This window comes from Aegilops tauschii, chromosome 7 (genome assembly GCF_002575655.3).
Source record: "Aegilops tauschii subsp. strangulata cultivar AL8/78 chromosome 7, Aet v6.0, whole genome shotgun sequence".
In the NCBI taxonomy this organism is placed as follows: domain Eukaryota; kingdom Viridiplantae; phylum Streptophyta; class Magnoliopsida; order Poales; family Poaceae; genus Aegilops; species Aegilops tauschii.
This window is the reverse complement of record NC_053041.3, coordinates 621,722,283-621,735,954: the sequence shown is the minus strand read 5'-3', so window position 1 is coordinate 621,735,954 and position 13,672 is coordinate 621,722,283. Positions and strand designations below refer to the sequence as shown.

At 48.5% G+C, this 13,672-nt stretch overlaps 2 protein-coding genes across 3 annotated transcripts; one reads left to right on the top strand and one right to left on the bottom strand.

Moving 5' to 3' along the window:
* The first annotated feature begins 4,111 nt into the window (after positions 1–4,111).
* LOC109757219 (protein FAR1-RELATED SEQUENCE 6) lies at positions 4,112–8,130 on the top strand. 2 transcript variants are annotated; one of them, XM_020316048.4, is made up of 5 exons: positions 4,112–4,425; positions 4,525–4,645; positions 4,962–7,252; positions 7,346–7,417; positions 7,523–8,130. In XM_020316048.4, exons 3-5 carry the CDS (start codon positions 4,985–4,987, stop codon positions 7,610–7,612), a joined length of 2,430 nt encoding a protein of 809 aa, XP_020171637.1. In that variant the 5' UTR covers positions 4,112–4,425; positions 4,525–4,645; positions 4,962–4,984; the 3' UTR covers positions 7,613–8,130. The 2 variants fall into 2 exon arrangements, with proteins under 2 accessions (XP_020171637.1, XP_073361545.1); XM_073505444.1 differs by having other exon boundaries at positions 4,152–4,397.
* A 2,487-nt stretch (positions 8,131–10,617) lies between these two features.
* Positions 10,618–12,554, bottom strand: LOC109787084 (cytochrome P450 93G2). Its single transcript, XM_020345643.3, has 2 exons — positions 11,567–12,554; positions 10,618–11,471 (listed from the first exon to the last, which is right to left on the bottom strand). The coding sequence occupies exons 1-2, from the start codon at positions 12,512–12,514 to the stop codon at positions 10,848–10,850; spliced, it is 1,572 nt and encodes a 523-aa protein (XP_020201232.1). The 5' UTR covers positions 12,515–12,554; the 3' UTR covers positions 10,618–10,847.
* Between the last annotated feature and the right edge of the window lie 1,118 nt (positions 12,555–13,672).

The following is a 13,672-nucleotide window of genomic DNA, read 5'->3' as shown; positions in this document are numbered from 1 at the left end:
CATCCCACCGTGTCATTAGAGATGGAGGGAGTATATAAAAGTGCAAAGTGGAAGACTTTGATTGCTTGGGAGGTTCGGCTAGGCTAGGTTCCATCTTTCGTGGCTCCAATGGCCATATATATAGATGTAGTGTGAGTGCACGGCGAGGGAGTACGGCCGTCCACGTTCAAATGTACGTATCCAAGTAGTACAATCTTATATTTCTTTACGGAGAAAGTATCAATCTTTATGTTCCTTTCATTCAAACCAACGACAAAAGTGATTTCAGAGGGGAAGTCATTTTAGGGCATGTACAATGGTGGCATATGAATACATATGCCCCATGACAAAAAGCAATTTGAAGCATCTACATTACTTTTTTCTCTCCAATCCAAGCTATCACTAGCGGGCCTCATTAAGAAATAGAAAATAAAAACTCTAGTACACATGCATCTCTACTTTTCACTCCCACCTTTTCAGCTTTTGTCACCGGACTACACTTTTTTTCTTCAACCACCCGCCTCCTGGAGAGGATCTCGCGTCACTATCCAAACCTAATTTACGTCATATCCAATCCTACATGAAATGCGAGGCATCACCTTGAGGCTATGCATTGCACATGCCCTTATAGCGCCGAACTGTAACGTCATTCACGATCAGATATGGGCCCCGGTGAGCAAAAAGGAGCGTCAAGCACGGCACGGAAGAACGAAATGACGGCGGAGATCGGCTCCTGGTTCAAAAGGTTCTCCGAGGAAAAAGGGGGAGGAGAAGAGATGGTGGCGCCAACGGACGGAGCGGCCTGGGCGGGCAACCAATTCATGCCAACCACCACCAGGTTCCCTTCCTAGCTTGCCGAGCGGGGTAGCCACCATCAATCATCCTCCCGTCCGTGCCGGTCGTCCTTCTCGCTCGCTGGCTGACTAGCTAGACCGATATCACATATCCCCGTCACCCACGCCACGCGACGACGTCTATACTATACGCCTACACCCCCATCTCGTCCCGTCTCACCCTTGGTGCGCGGCAAGCGCCGGCGGCGCGGTTCTCCTCGACCTCCTTTTCTCCCCTTTTTTCCCCAGCGCGCTAATCATTGGCTTGTAGTTGTTGGGATGGAACGGAACGGATCGTATCCTAGCCGGAGTAGTACTACCAGGGCATTGACCTTTTGATTATATATGCACCAGCAAGTAGCATAATCATGTGGTAAGCTGTCCTAGAAGAAACTAAGTAGAGTACATCTTGTGATTATATTATGCCGAACGATCGACCTCCGGCCAGGCCGTGCGTGCATGCATGTGGCCGCTGCCCGCTGCGTGCGTGGGCGACCATATCCGTATCCGGCGACGAACTGGGATCCTCCTAGCGGGTAGCGGCGTAGAGCAGACGAAAATGCCGCCCACCACGTACGCACTCCTACCTCGTGTGACGTGACGTGGAGGCCTAGGCAACGCGACCTACGAATTCCGCTGTAGTACTCGAACTGCCCGACTGTTTTAGATGGCAACAGGAAAACGACGTACGACTAATTATCGGAGGGAGATGTCGACCAAACGCCACGGCGTCGCCGTCAGCTCCTCATCGGACCCGCGTAACAAAGCTCGGGACCCAGCCGTCGGTTTCTTATCGTCGCCCGCCAGAGCACGTACGCCCGGGTCCGGCGGCGGGCAGCGTCGATCGTCGTCGTGCATGCGCGGCCGCGTGACGACTGTGACGAGCTCTGTTTAGATCAAACAGCGAGGGTGGTCGTGGATCCGGTTTTGTCGTGCCGTGCATCCTACACAGCTTTTACTTACGTTCGTGGTTGGATTGGTGCGTCCGTGCTTGTAATTAAGGAGCCCAACGGCAAAGGCTGCAGGGTGCAGGGCGGGTTCTGCGTACACGTAGGATTTGTCTCGTATGTATCTCCATGCGGTGTGGATTACTACGACAGAAACGCAAGCACGCCTGCCTGAGCCGATCACGACACTGTACACGGAGAGAGTGCAGGGTAGAAGAAGAATAACTTGGGGAAGGGTCAGATCAGAGTCCAGAGAGATCACAGAGTACAAAATCAGACCTTTACTCAGCATTTTTAGTAACAAGACTTTACACCTTTTTTTTTTAGAAACAACTAGACTTTACTAAGCTTATTATTCACTGTCCACCTTTTTTTTTTCTCCTTTTTGATGAGAAACGACTGTCCACCCTTTTAAGCCAGCCACTCGATTACAGGCCGTAATGGTTGCTCCTCCACACCACACTGCCCACCGCCCATGGCCCATTCGTTCAATCGCCCGCTCGGCGCCTGAGCTGAACCTCCCGCCCACTCCTCTGCTTTGATCCCAGGTGCCTCTGTCGCCGGTCTAAGGGACGTCATGCTGACGTTTCCGCCGTCTTGAGCAAAAGCATGTCACCATGCTTGCGTCGATGGATAGCGCCGTCGTAGGTCGAAATAGTCCTTCCCGGGTACTTGCCTTTGCAGAAAGTGCTAACCGTTGAATTGACACTTGAGATGGGCTCGATTACCTCGTTTCAACAGTTTAAGGTCCAAGATCTGCTCAGGCACCACTTTCAGCACAGATATATCAACTGGATTCAGAATTTTGTTCACGTGTACCGCACATTACATTTTATGTATATTTTGAAAATACTAAATACATATATTTATGAAAAAAAATAGTTAACTTTTCTAGAAGTGTACCGCACATTACATTTTATGTATATTTTGAAAATACTAAATACATATATTTATGAAAAAAAAATAGTTAACTTTTCTAGAAGTGTACCACACATTTAAAATTTTTCGCTCAACATGAAATGCTCTTACCATTAAGAAAATGTATACGACATTTTAAAAATTCTTACGTGTTTTGAAAAAAATGTAAGTGGTACTTTTTACTCCCTCCGTAAAGAAAAATAAGAACGTTTAGATCACTAAATGCTCTAAACACTCTTGTATTTCTTTACGGAAGGAGTACAATGTAAAAAATATATCCATGTAATAAATGTCTTGCACCAATCAAAAACGAACATTACTTAAGAAAAATGTTCACACGGTTCAAAAAAAATGTTTGTGGCATTTAAAAGAATATTTATACAATGTAAAAAAATGTTCGCATTGTTTAGAATAATGCTTACGTATCATACCAAAAAAATCAATGGCTGTTTGAAAAAAGTTAGCGCGTATTTGCTTTTTTTAAACGAGTATTTTTACATATTTAAAAATGTTAAAAGTATATAAAAATATGTTTGATGTATACAAAAAATCTACAATGTGTATGAAAAAAGGTAGAGATGAAAACATATATTTGAGAAGGTGTTAATCATGTATTTGCAAAATGCTAAACATGTGTAAAAAATGTTGCTCATGTATACAAAATAAAATAAAATATGTATGAAAATATTTGACATGTGTAAATAATGTTGCTCATGTACAAAAAAATGGTATGAAACTAATTGAAATGTGTAAAAAATGTTGCTCATGTATACAAAAAATAATAAAAATGTGTATGAAAATATTTGACATGTGTAAAAAATGTTGCTCATGTATAAAAAAATAGAAAAAAGTGTATGAATATATTTGACATGCGTTGAAAAATAAAAATAAAATTAAGAAAGAAAAAAAACAAAGAAAACCAGAGAAAGCCAAAGAAAAAAAGCAAAAGGGCAAAAGGAAAATGGAACCGAAGAAACATTTTTCTATGTCGCACAGGCACACCCTCCGCAAGGAGCGACGATAGCTCGAAGCTTTGCGGCATGGTGTACGCCGAGCGGCGCCGCGGGAGCACCGCCGGCTCAGCCACCGGCGTGGCCGACCACCCGTGCACATCCCCACTGCTGCCGCCGGAAACCGGAATGCCCCTGCGCCTCTCGTCCAGCTCGAAGCACGCGCCGTTGGCATCTCCATCGACCGTCTCAGCAAGCGCTACCTTGCCCGGCTCCCACATAGCTGATGCTAAGCCCCTCCTTTGCTCTCTTGGCCTCCTTGCTTGCTTGCGAGCCCCTCCTCTGAATTTGTTGGTTGGTTGCTTTCTTTCTTCAGCAAGCCAACAAACAGGGAGTGCCCCGGCCCACCCTGGGATTTTGGGCTGGTATATTTTTTTTTCTTGAGAAATTTTGGGCTGGTCTATATAGTATAGCTTATCAGGAGATGGGCCTGGGAGAAAAGAAGCCCAGCAAACAGCCTACCCTGGTGTCGTCTGCTTGTCCGGCCAATCCAGTCCACGGTGACTGCTGAGACACTGATCCGCCGCCAGCCGAGCCAGCCCGCCCGGCCGCCCAGAGCCACCGCCGGACCGCCCTGACGCCCGCTGCCTGCCTGCCTGCCCTCCCACCGCCCGGCGGCTGCTGCCCGCGCAGGCGCGTACTACTGCGCAGCAGTACGCGGAGCCTCCCTCCCTGCTAACCGAACTGCCGGAGCCGCCCAATCCGCTCAGGTGTTGTGCCCGTCTCCTCCCTATAGAGGTACCCCCATCCCCTGATCCACCCATCCCCCATGGTTGCTCACCTGATCTCTGATTTAGACATATTTACATTGAATTTGACAAGATTTTTTTGGCACAGATCTGAATTTGTCCAGGCCCGGCAGCTCCTCTAGCCTTCGCCCTCCTTGGGATTCGCTAGAGTCTGGAAGCTGGAGGCGTGCAGCAGCCCCGATCTCAGTTTATCCAGAGACTGAAGTCAGGTAGCCAGGGAATTATTATTTGTACAACACTACATCGACACATAACATGTTCAATTTTATTTAACAAATAACCTTGTCGATGTTGTAAGACTACATTTTTGATCTATTTATATATGATGTTGGTAATTACTACAAATGTTCACATGTCACATTCGTTTCAAATCCTAGCTCCGCCACTGAGTGCCGGTAGTAGTACTCTGAAGTAATAATTATTGAAGAAAGTTGTAAAGTTATTTATGAACCAAAACTGCTGTAGAAATGCTCAGCGTGCTTCTGTATCTATACACGGTTTATGGTACTGCTCATCTTCTTTCAGGCCGAATAGATTATTCAGGACCAATGGAAGAGGAAGGCTATAGCACCGAATCATCCAATGAAGGAGACGTGCAAGAAGATGGTGACAAGGAGAAAACCCTTGCTGAGGGCGATGTCTTGAAGCCGGTTGATATGGATCCAGAATGGATACCTAAAGTAGGGATGGTATTCGACTCAGAGGAAGACGCCTTTCAGTTCTATGTCGCATATGGGCGCCGCTTTGGTTTTGGTATCACAAGGAGATCTAACAACACCTTTGATGGTTTCCGCTATCGCTCTACCTTCATATGCTCTAAAGGAGGGCAATCTAGGCTGAGATCTGGTGTCACAAGGCCTGCAAGAAAGCGAGGCACAAAGACTGGCTGCAAGGCTAAGATCATTGTCAAGGACGCCCATTTTCAGAATCGCTGGGAAGTTATTGTTCTCGAGTTGGAGCATAACCATCCACTGGATCCCGGTTCGATTAAATATAAGAAGCATTTAGAGAGCATCCCTTTCTCTCTAAATCCACCTCGTTTGTCTGAGGCGCCACAGAGTAGCTCAGTTGTTGGACATTCTAGTAGTTTTGGAGATAGTGGCATACCTTCGTCTGCCCAGATTGAAATCAAGACCAAGATAGACAGAAATAGGAAACTGAAGCTTGCTGAAGGAGATTTAGAGGCATTAGTGAGTTTTTTCAACGACATGCAAGACCGAAACCCGTGTTTCTTTCACAGTTTGGACATGAATGAGCAAGGACAGCTAAGGAATGTCTTCTGGGCCGATGCCAAATCACGTAGTTCTTACAATTACTTTGGTGATGTGGTTGCTATTAATGTCACAAACTTCAGTGATCAGTATGATATACAGTTTGTGTCATTTGTGGGCACTAACCACCACGCTCAACCACTGTTACTAGGGTGTGGTTTGCTTGCTGGTAGATCTCTTGGAGCTTACGTGTGGCTTTTTGATACATGGTTAAGATGCATGAATGCCACGCCACCACCTTCAATAATTACCAACTATTGTCATGATGTTGCAATAGCTGTTAAAAAGGTTTTCCCCAATTCACGGCACCGCTTTTGCCTTTGGCACATTTTAAATGAGCTTCCTGAGAAGTTGGCCGGAATGGAAAAGAAGGATGAAGTGATTTCTACTTTCAGCACATTGGCCTATGACTCAGTTACTACTCTTGATTTTGACAAAGAGTGGCAAGAAATGGCACATCAATTTCAGTTGGAGGGAAATGAATGGCTGTCCAAATTATACGAGGTCAGGGCGCAGTGGGCTCCTGCTTATGTGAAGGATTTTTTTTGGGCGGGAATGTCCGTCACAGACAGAAGTGACAGTGCAACCGACTATTTTGATGGGTGGTTGACGTCTGGTACGTCTGTGAAAATGTTTGTTGAGCAGTATGAGGCAGCTGTTAGAACTAAGTTAGAAAAGGAAACCTATGAGGATTTGCAATCGTCTCAGATGAGGCCACACTTGATGACTGGATTGCCTGTTGAGGAGCAAGCAGCAAAGATGTACACAATGGAGATATTTCAAACTTTCTTGAATGAATTAGGGCGTTCATTTCACTGCAACTATAGTATACTTGATCGGAGTGATTCAGTAGTTACATACATAGTATCAGAGCATGTAAATCAAACAAAGGTGGACTACAAAGTTGCTTATGACAATGCTGAAGATGATATATGGTGCTTCTGCCGCTTGTTTCAATTTAAAGGTATATTGTGCAGACATGCTCTCACTGTACTGAGGCAGGAGCTTGTACCGATGATTCCATCAAAATACATCATTCATCGCTGGTGCAAGGATTGTAAACTAACTTGTTCTTCCATGTCCCGGGACGTCTCATTAAGTACTCAGGAATTGGGAGGTTATGATGATCTCTACAAACTAGGCCACCAATACTTTGCAGAAGTTGTGGAACTGGGTTCTGTGAACTCAGAATCAAAAGATTATGCTTTGTCAGTCATGAGGGAGATCAGGGATAAAGTGATTTCTTATGAGAAGTCATTGAGAGATCAAAGGGTTGACAGCCAAGTTTCAACTGCCAACTTTGCATATAATCCAGTGAATGAGGATTTCACTGATGATGCATTACCCATTTCTCTTAGTACGAAGGGCTGGGATCTCATTCAAGGTCAGTCAAAACGTTCTCGCAAGAAGAAACTGACGACACCAACAGTTCTTGATACCCTGAAAAAGAAAACTAAAAGGGCCTATAACAAGAGGAGGAATGCCACTGCGAACAACCTATGCACAACGGTCACCGCAACTGACAGCATAACAGAAAGCGCAAATGTATGTATTGTTACTAGGTCCACACATTTGACTAGTATTTTTTTGTTCTTCATATAGTTCTTGATGATTAACATTGAAGTTTTCCCCCATTAGGTTCAGGAAGATCAAGTAAATGAGGGATGGCCATTAACATCTAGTGGTGCACCAGATACCTTCCCATACGGAGTAAGCTCAAATATACCCTTTAGAGTACCCCTCTCTGTTCTTACTGGTCTTAGTAAATTCTGATAAACTAATGCTTATCTTTCTTAAAATTTGTTTGCCTTCTAGGTGGAGACCATATCTTTCGATTTGACACAATACAACAATGCGCCAAGCTTCCATTGGCCTGAAAGCAGCAGCAGATCTCAGCTTCAGTGAAAGGAGGCAACACTTAGTTATGCGTTCATTCAAGTAGCCTGTGTTCTAACATGATCACATGCCGGGCAGAGTAAGTGTTGATAGTTCAGGCCCGACCTTGTTTGCTCTGCTACTAGGAAGTTAGTGGCCGTCCGAACAAAGGTGAAAAAATTCCCAAACATGGCAGAAACCAGTAAAACTACCACCGACTTCTAACCAACTTGGTCTAAATTGGTTTGGCTAATATGGGATGCCCCTGATTGTCACCTCCATGTAATGGCCCAGCTGTACATATTCATTTCTGTTTTTTCGCGTCCTTAGATATTTGATGTTCCATTACTTAGGTTTACTTGAATCATGTTAGGTATATCTTGAATAATTCGACCTGATGTTATCCTGTGTACCATTCATGGAGTGCACTGTTGTGTATGATTTGTTCAGTAAAAAACATTTGTTTGGCAGTTATCAGGTGATGCTGAGTTGCAGGCCTGCTGTGCCTCACAGCTCGTTTGCCCAATAGAATTATATAAGCAGCAAAAGCCAACTGTCATCTGTTCCTGTGTTATGTTACTGCATATTAATGCAGATATTAATCAGCTCTTAATGTGCTCCCTCTTGGATAATGCAAGTTGCCCACGTGTTCCTAAGTTTAACTTCGATCACAGATTTCTTGTAAAATACTTCGTTTATAGTTCATCGATTATGAGTACAGAACACAAAAGTTTAAATCTTGAACACATAATCATTGCATGGTTATGTATCATAATTGATCCGTTTCCTCCTTCCCTGACATATACCTTGGCCTACTCTCTTGCTGCTGCACAGCCGTTACTAGGCCACTAACTACTTCACTGTACCATGCCAATGATAACACTTGGAGGTATTGCTTGCGGATTTGAGCTGCTTGGGGGATCAAACCACTTTGCATCGTTTCCTCTGTAGCTCAATGCTACTGCAGGTCTTAGCTTTGTTAACATCACCCCGAGGCTTAAACGCTACATGCTCTAGCGTGGTGAAAATTGGGAATTCCTTGTATCGCCAAACTCTTGGAAAGTTGGAAGTGTCCCATTTGGACCTGATAGTCTGATCACTTCCTGATCACAAGACATCATCATTCAAAAATGTCTTCTTGTCTCGCTCTGAAGAGTAAACATACATAGTCTTCTTTTCAAAAGGTTTGACATATATGGTCCTGACCACCAATGCAGATAATTTGCTATCAAAATCTTTTAAAAAAAATGGAGTCGGTTTTAGGCAGAAGAGATTGTTTACTAGATACTCGTAACATTAGACGATGTGTATTTAGTACTACTAGATGCGACAAGAAATCCGCGATCTCGCAGGCGAACAACAGCTTACATCCACGGTGCCGGAGAGGTGCTATTAGTCATCCGTAAGAAGCTCGGTGTTGGTGATGGCGAGAAGGCCTTGGGGAAGGTTCAAGTGTTGCTTCCTCGGAAAAAAAAAGGTTCGAGTGTTGCAGAGAAGTTAAACCTCGCAATCACCCAAGCCAGAATGCCCAAACTATGTGTTTTATGGATGGTCAGTTAGACCTTAGCCCATTATTGGAAGGATTCGACGATTGTAAGAATTTTTTGGTGGTAAGTTACCCACAACAATGACCGATGATCTTATTCTTTGTGTGGATATAGCCGTTTCCTCATATCAACTATGTTCCCATAATAGATGGTTTGTGATTGGGATGTTTTCTTTTTGCGAGATTTGTGATTGGGATGTTAAACATATTGTAACGTGACAAACTGTGTCACGCATATAATTCTCTCTCCCTCTTATTCCTTCTTGTAGCCCAAGTCATATCTGTAGACTTTAGACTAGATAGATTAGGGGCAGTGCTACGCGTCCGCCGGGTGATAAACTGGTTAGATCAGCCGCCTCGGCAGTCGTCGGATGCTGCTAGCAATAGCTGTCTGATCTACCGTACCAGCCAACCAAGGACCTTTGCAACAACTAGCTTGTTGCGCTCAGGGGCTTTGCAACAAGGGCCTTGTTGCAAAGGTCCACCGAGACAACACGGCTGCCCCGCCATGGCCTGAGCGCCGCCGACTGCCGGAGTTGCCGCGCCTCCTCGACCCAGCACCCCAAGCAACTGCCTCTACTCCAGTACGACGGCAATGAGCTCTCACACCAGGCACTCTGTCGGTTTCTCCAACTTGAGCTATGTTTCTGAAACAGTCATCGTGTTGCAATGCTTGGCCTTGTATGCTCTAACACCAGGCGCTCCTCCGACACTTTATGCAACCGGGGATATGCTTCTGAAACAAGAGCCATGTTGCAGAAGAAAAAAAAATCACCATCGAACCATTTTTCTTTCTTTCTGAATAAGACCTCTATTGCAGAAACTTCCAAAAACTAGACCTAGCTGCTGAAAGAAAAACTTCACCATCGAACCGCTTTTTTTTCTAAAACAAGACCTCTGTTGCAGAAACCTTATGAAACGATACGCTTGTTGCAAAAAAACTGGCTGCACAGGACTGGTGGCCAGCGCGAGTGCTTAATCAAAATCAATCTGACGGCTACGAAGACGGCGGACGCTCCGCGTGCATCAGTCGGCTGAGGGATAGCGTTTTCCATAGATTAGTTAGGAGTTCTCTCTGTTTAAACTTCTATCTAGTCTTATGTTTCTATTCAACCGTAACCACCTTCAGCCTCAACTCCCAAGTATCCGGGAAACTTACCAGAACCAACTACATCCTATGGCGTGCGCACTTATTTAGTCCTTAGACGTGAGATTGATATAGGCCCGAGAATCTTTTTATTTTAATAATGCGTTGGCGGGTTTTTCACCTAAAGACCTCTTGACTCGGATACCATAGTGAACTCATGCTCCAGCCAATTGCTCTAAAAGTCCGAGCTGATGGAGGGATGTGGCCAATATATTTCAACATGGGAGTCTGTGATCAAGATAACTATTCAGGTTTAATGTGGATCTACGGGTTGCTTGCAGGTTTTAGCGTTGTGTTATGTTGCAGACACTACCCAATTAGCTAGTGAATGTTGCAACGTGATGATTGAAAATTTTGAAAATCTAGCATATTGCATCCACAACAGAAACAAGTAGAACACATAACTCAGGTTACAATACAAAACAGTACGCACAGAAAACTCGGTTGTTTTTCTACCATGGCGAGCAAAGCATGCACACACTGGAGCACGAGATGAAATGCTCGATACGAGTTGATCTGATCCTAGCCCTAGGAGCTGGGTGGATGCATGCATGATGCATCAATGGAGGCATCTAGGGCAGGGGCAGATGGCCGAGGCGGAGCGTCGGCCGGAGCAGCAGCGGCTGCTTCCTCGGGATGACGAGCCCCTCGCCCTCCTCCATGTCCAGCGGCGGGGCGGGCACCTCCCAGTCGAAGCACTGCACCAGGGCCGCCAGGAACGCCGGCACGGCCAGCAGGGCCATGCCCATGCCGGGGCACGCGCGCCGGCCGCTCCCGAACGGCATCAGCTGCGGGTGCTGCCCCTTGGGGTCCACGCCCTCGCCGGCCCCGCCCGGCATGAACCGCTCCGGCCGGAACTCCAGCGGGTCCTCCCACCACGCCGCGTCGCGCCCGATGGAGTAGATGTTGAAGAAGACGGACGTCCCGGCCGGGATGGTGTACCCGCGCACGCGGATCGGCTCCACCGCCTCCCGGTGCGCGATCACCGCCGGCGGCCGCAGCCGCAGCGTCTCCTTGAGCACCGCCTGCAGGTACGGCATCTGCGCCACGTCCGGCTCGCCCACCACCCGGGACCTCCCCACCACGGCGTCCAGCTCCGCCCGCAGCTTCCGCATGCAGTCCGGGTGGGTCAGCAGCTCCGCCAGCATCCACTCCACGGTCGTCGCCGTCGTGTCCGACCCGGCCGTGAAGATGTCCTGTTCGTTTCATTCGACATTGGACGATGAACTCAGGCTCAGCTCACTTCGATCTAGATGCACATAGACTGACAGAGTGTGGGAGGAGTACTTACGAGGACGAACGCCTTGATGTTGTCCCGGGTGAGCTTGACCTCGGCGGCCGGGTCCGCGGCGGCGTCCATGAGGATGTCGAGCAGGTCCTTGGTCTTGCCCCCGTCGGCCCCGTCGCGCCGCTGCTTCTCCTTGGCCCGGATGATGGACTCGAGCAGCGCGTCGAACCGGGCGTGCACGCCGCGCGTCCGCCGGGACAGCCCCTGCAGGTCCCAGCCGCGGAACAGCGCCACGTAGTCCTCGAGGTTGAAGGCGCCGACCAGCTCCGCCACCTGCTTGGCGCAGTCGCGGGCCAGGTCGGCCATGTCGCCGGGCAGCGCGCTGGCGACCATCCGCATCATGGCGTTGTTGGACAGCCGGATGAGCTGCCCGCTCACGTCCAGCGCCTCGCGGCTCGCGGCCGCCGCGGCGGCCGCCCCCATGACGCCGGCGAGCTCGGCGGCGCGGACAGGGCGGAGCAGGTCGATGGTGCGCGGGCCGAGCAGCTCCGACATGCAGAGGCGCTTCATGAAGCGCCAGTGCGGGCCGTAGGGCGCGAAGGCGAAGCCGGAGGCGCCGTAGGCGAGCTGCCGCGTGACGGCCGTCTGGGGGCGCTCCGGGATGCTGCCCTCGAACTTGAGCACGTCGCGGGCGGCGTCCGCGGAGCCGACGACGACGCAGTGCGTGGAGGGGCCGAGGCGGAGGTGGACGAGCGGGCCGTGGCGGGCGAGGATGCGGTGGAAGGCGCGGTGCGGGGGCTCGCGGATCAGGTGGAGGTGGCCGATCAGCGGCAGCGCCACGGGGCTCGGGGGGAGGCGGCCGTTCTTGGCATGCCCGCCATGCCTCCTGACCAGCGTACCGGCGAGGAAGACGGCGACGACGGCCGCGAGGAGCAGAGGCGCTGCACTGTCGGCGATCACTCCCACTGACTCCATGGCACGCACCCACGTCTCTACCTCGTCCGCGGTCATGTGACCCGTGTCGTGCGCCTGGTTCCAAATGTAGCGCCTGCCCGTCGGCCATTTATGGACCCGTTCGGCCGGCGGTGGGTCGCTGGCCGCTGCAAACCCACACCACGCGAGTCACCAAACAAGCACGCGCACGCGCCGCCCGTACGTGGTGGGAAGAGAAAGGTGAGCCATGCTGGTCTCACTTTCCATTGTCCTGCACACTCTCACTACTTTAGCGGTTTCCATTGTCTCACTTCACCGTTTGTGAAGGCCACACTTTCACTGTCCTACGAAATGACGAGGGTCCACGGCCAACAAAGACGCTACATGTTGGATTCCGTTAGATTCCCAAAAAAAGAATGCACTGTGGCTTTTTCAGGTGAGTTTCTCGCTATTGAATATTATTTTTAGAGGACAATTATTGAATATTGATGATAAGGGAAAGAAGCTGGTTGATGCTACTGTTCCTCTCGAGTGTCAACCGGACCAGGTCAGGTAGGAATGTCTAGACGGACCAAACCACCTGATGGATGGCTGAAAGTTAGGCGTCTCGAACAAGGACCCTCAAATTTTCCGCAAACGTGTGGAAAGCTGCCCGAACGCATTTTGTCATCCAATATGACATCCTATTCATCTGTGGATGTGTCCGGTTGTCTGAAATCCCATAAACCGGACACAAATCATGCGAGCTTTGTGGGCGCCCGGACCGTAGCCATGTACACGTCTGACACCCTGGTCCACCAAAAAACATCTCCCACGCACCGCACCTCCGCTCCCCGCGCCGCACTCATGCCGACTTAGAGAAAACGCGGCCTCTTACTGGAGCCGGCATTAAAGCGGGTGCTGGAATTGAGACACCAATCGAACCCTGCGATATACATCAAAGACACACCTTACGCGCCTTCCCACGATACTAGATGGACCAACGGGAGAAAACTAGTTAGAAAGACCTTATTTCATCTTCAGAGAGGCATCGCCGCCTCGCCCAGGCTTTCTGAGTGGGACACAAACCTTACCCAAACTCAAAATCTACTATATCTAAATAGCTAACCCCCACTTCTAGGAATTCTCTTGCTTCTCCTTGAGCCACATCACCTAAATTAATTTACCCGTTGGATATACTCGATGAGACTACAATAGCCATTGGATCTACCCATTAAGAGCCACCAACGCATGCAT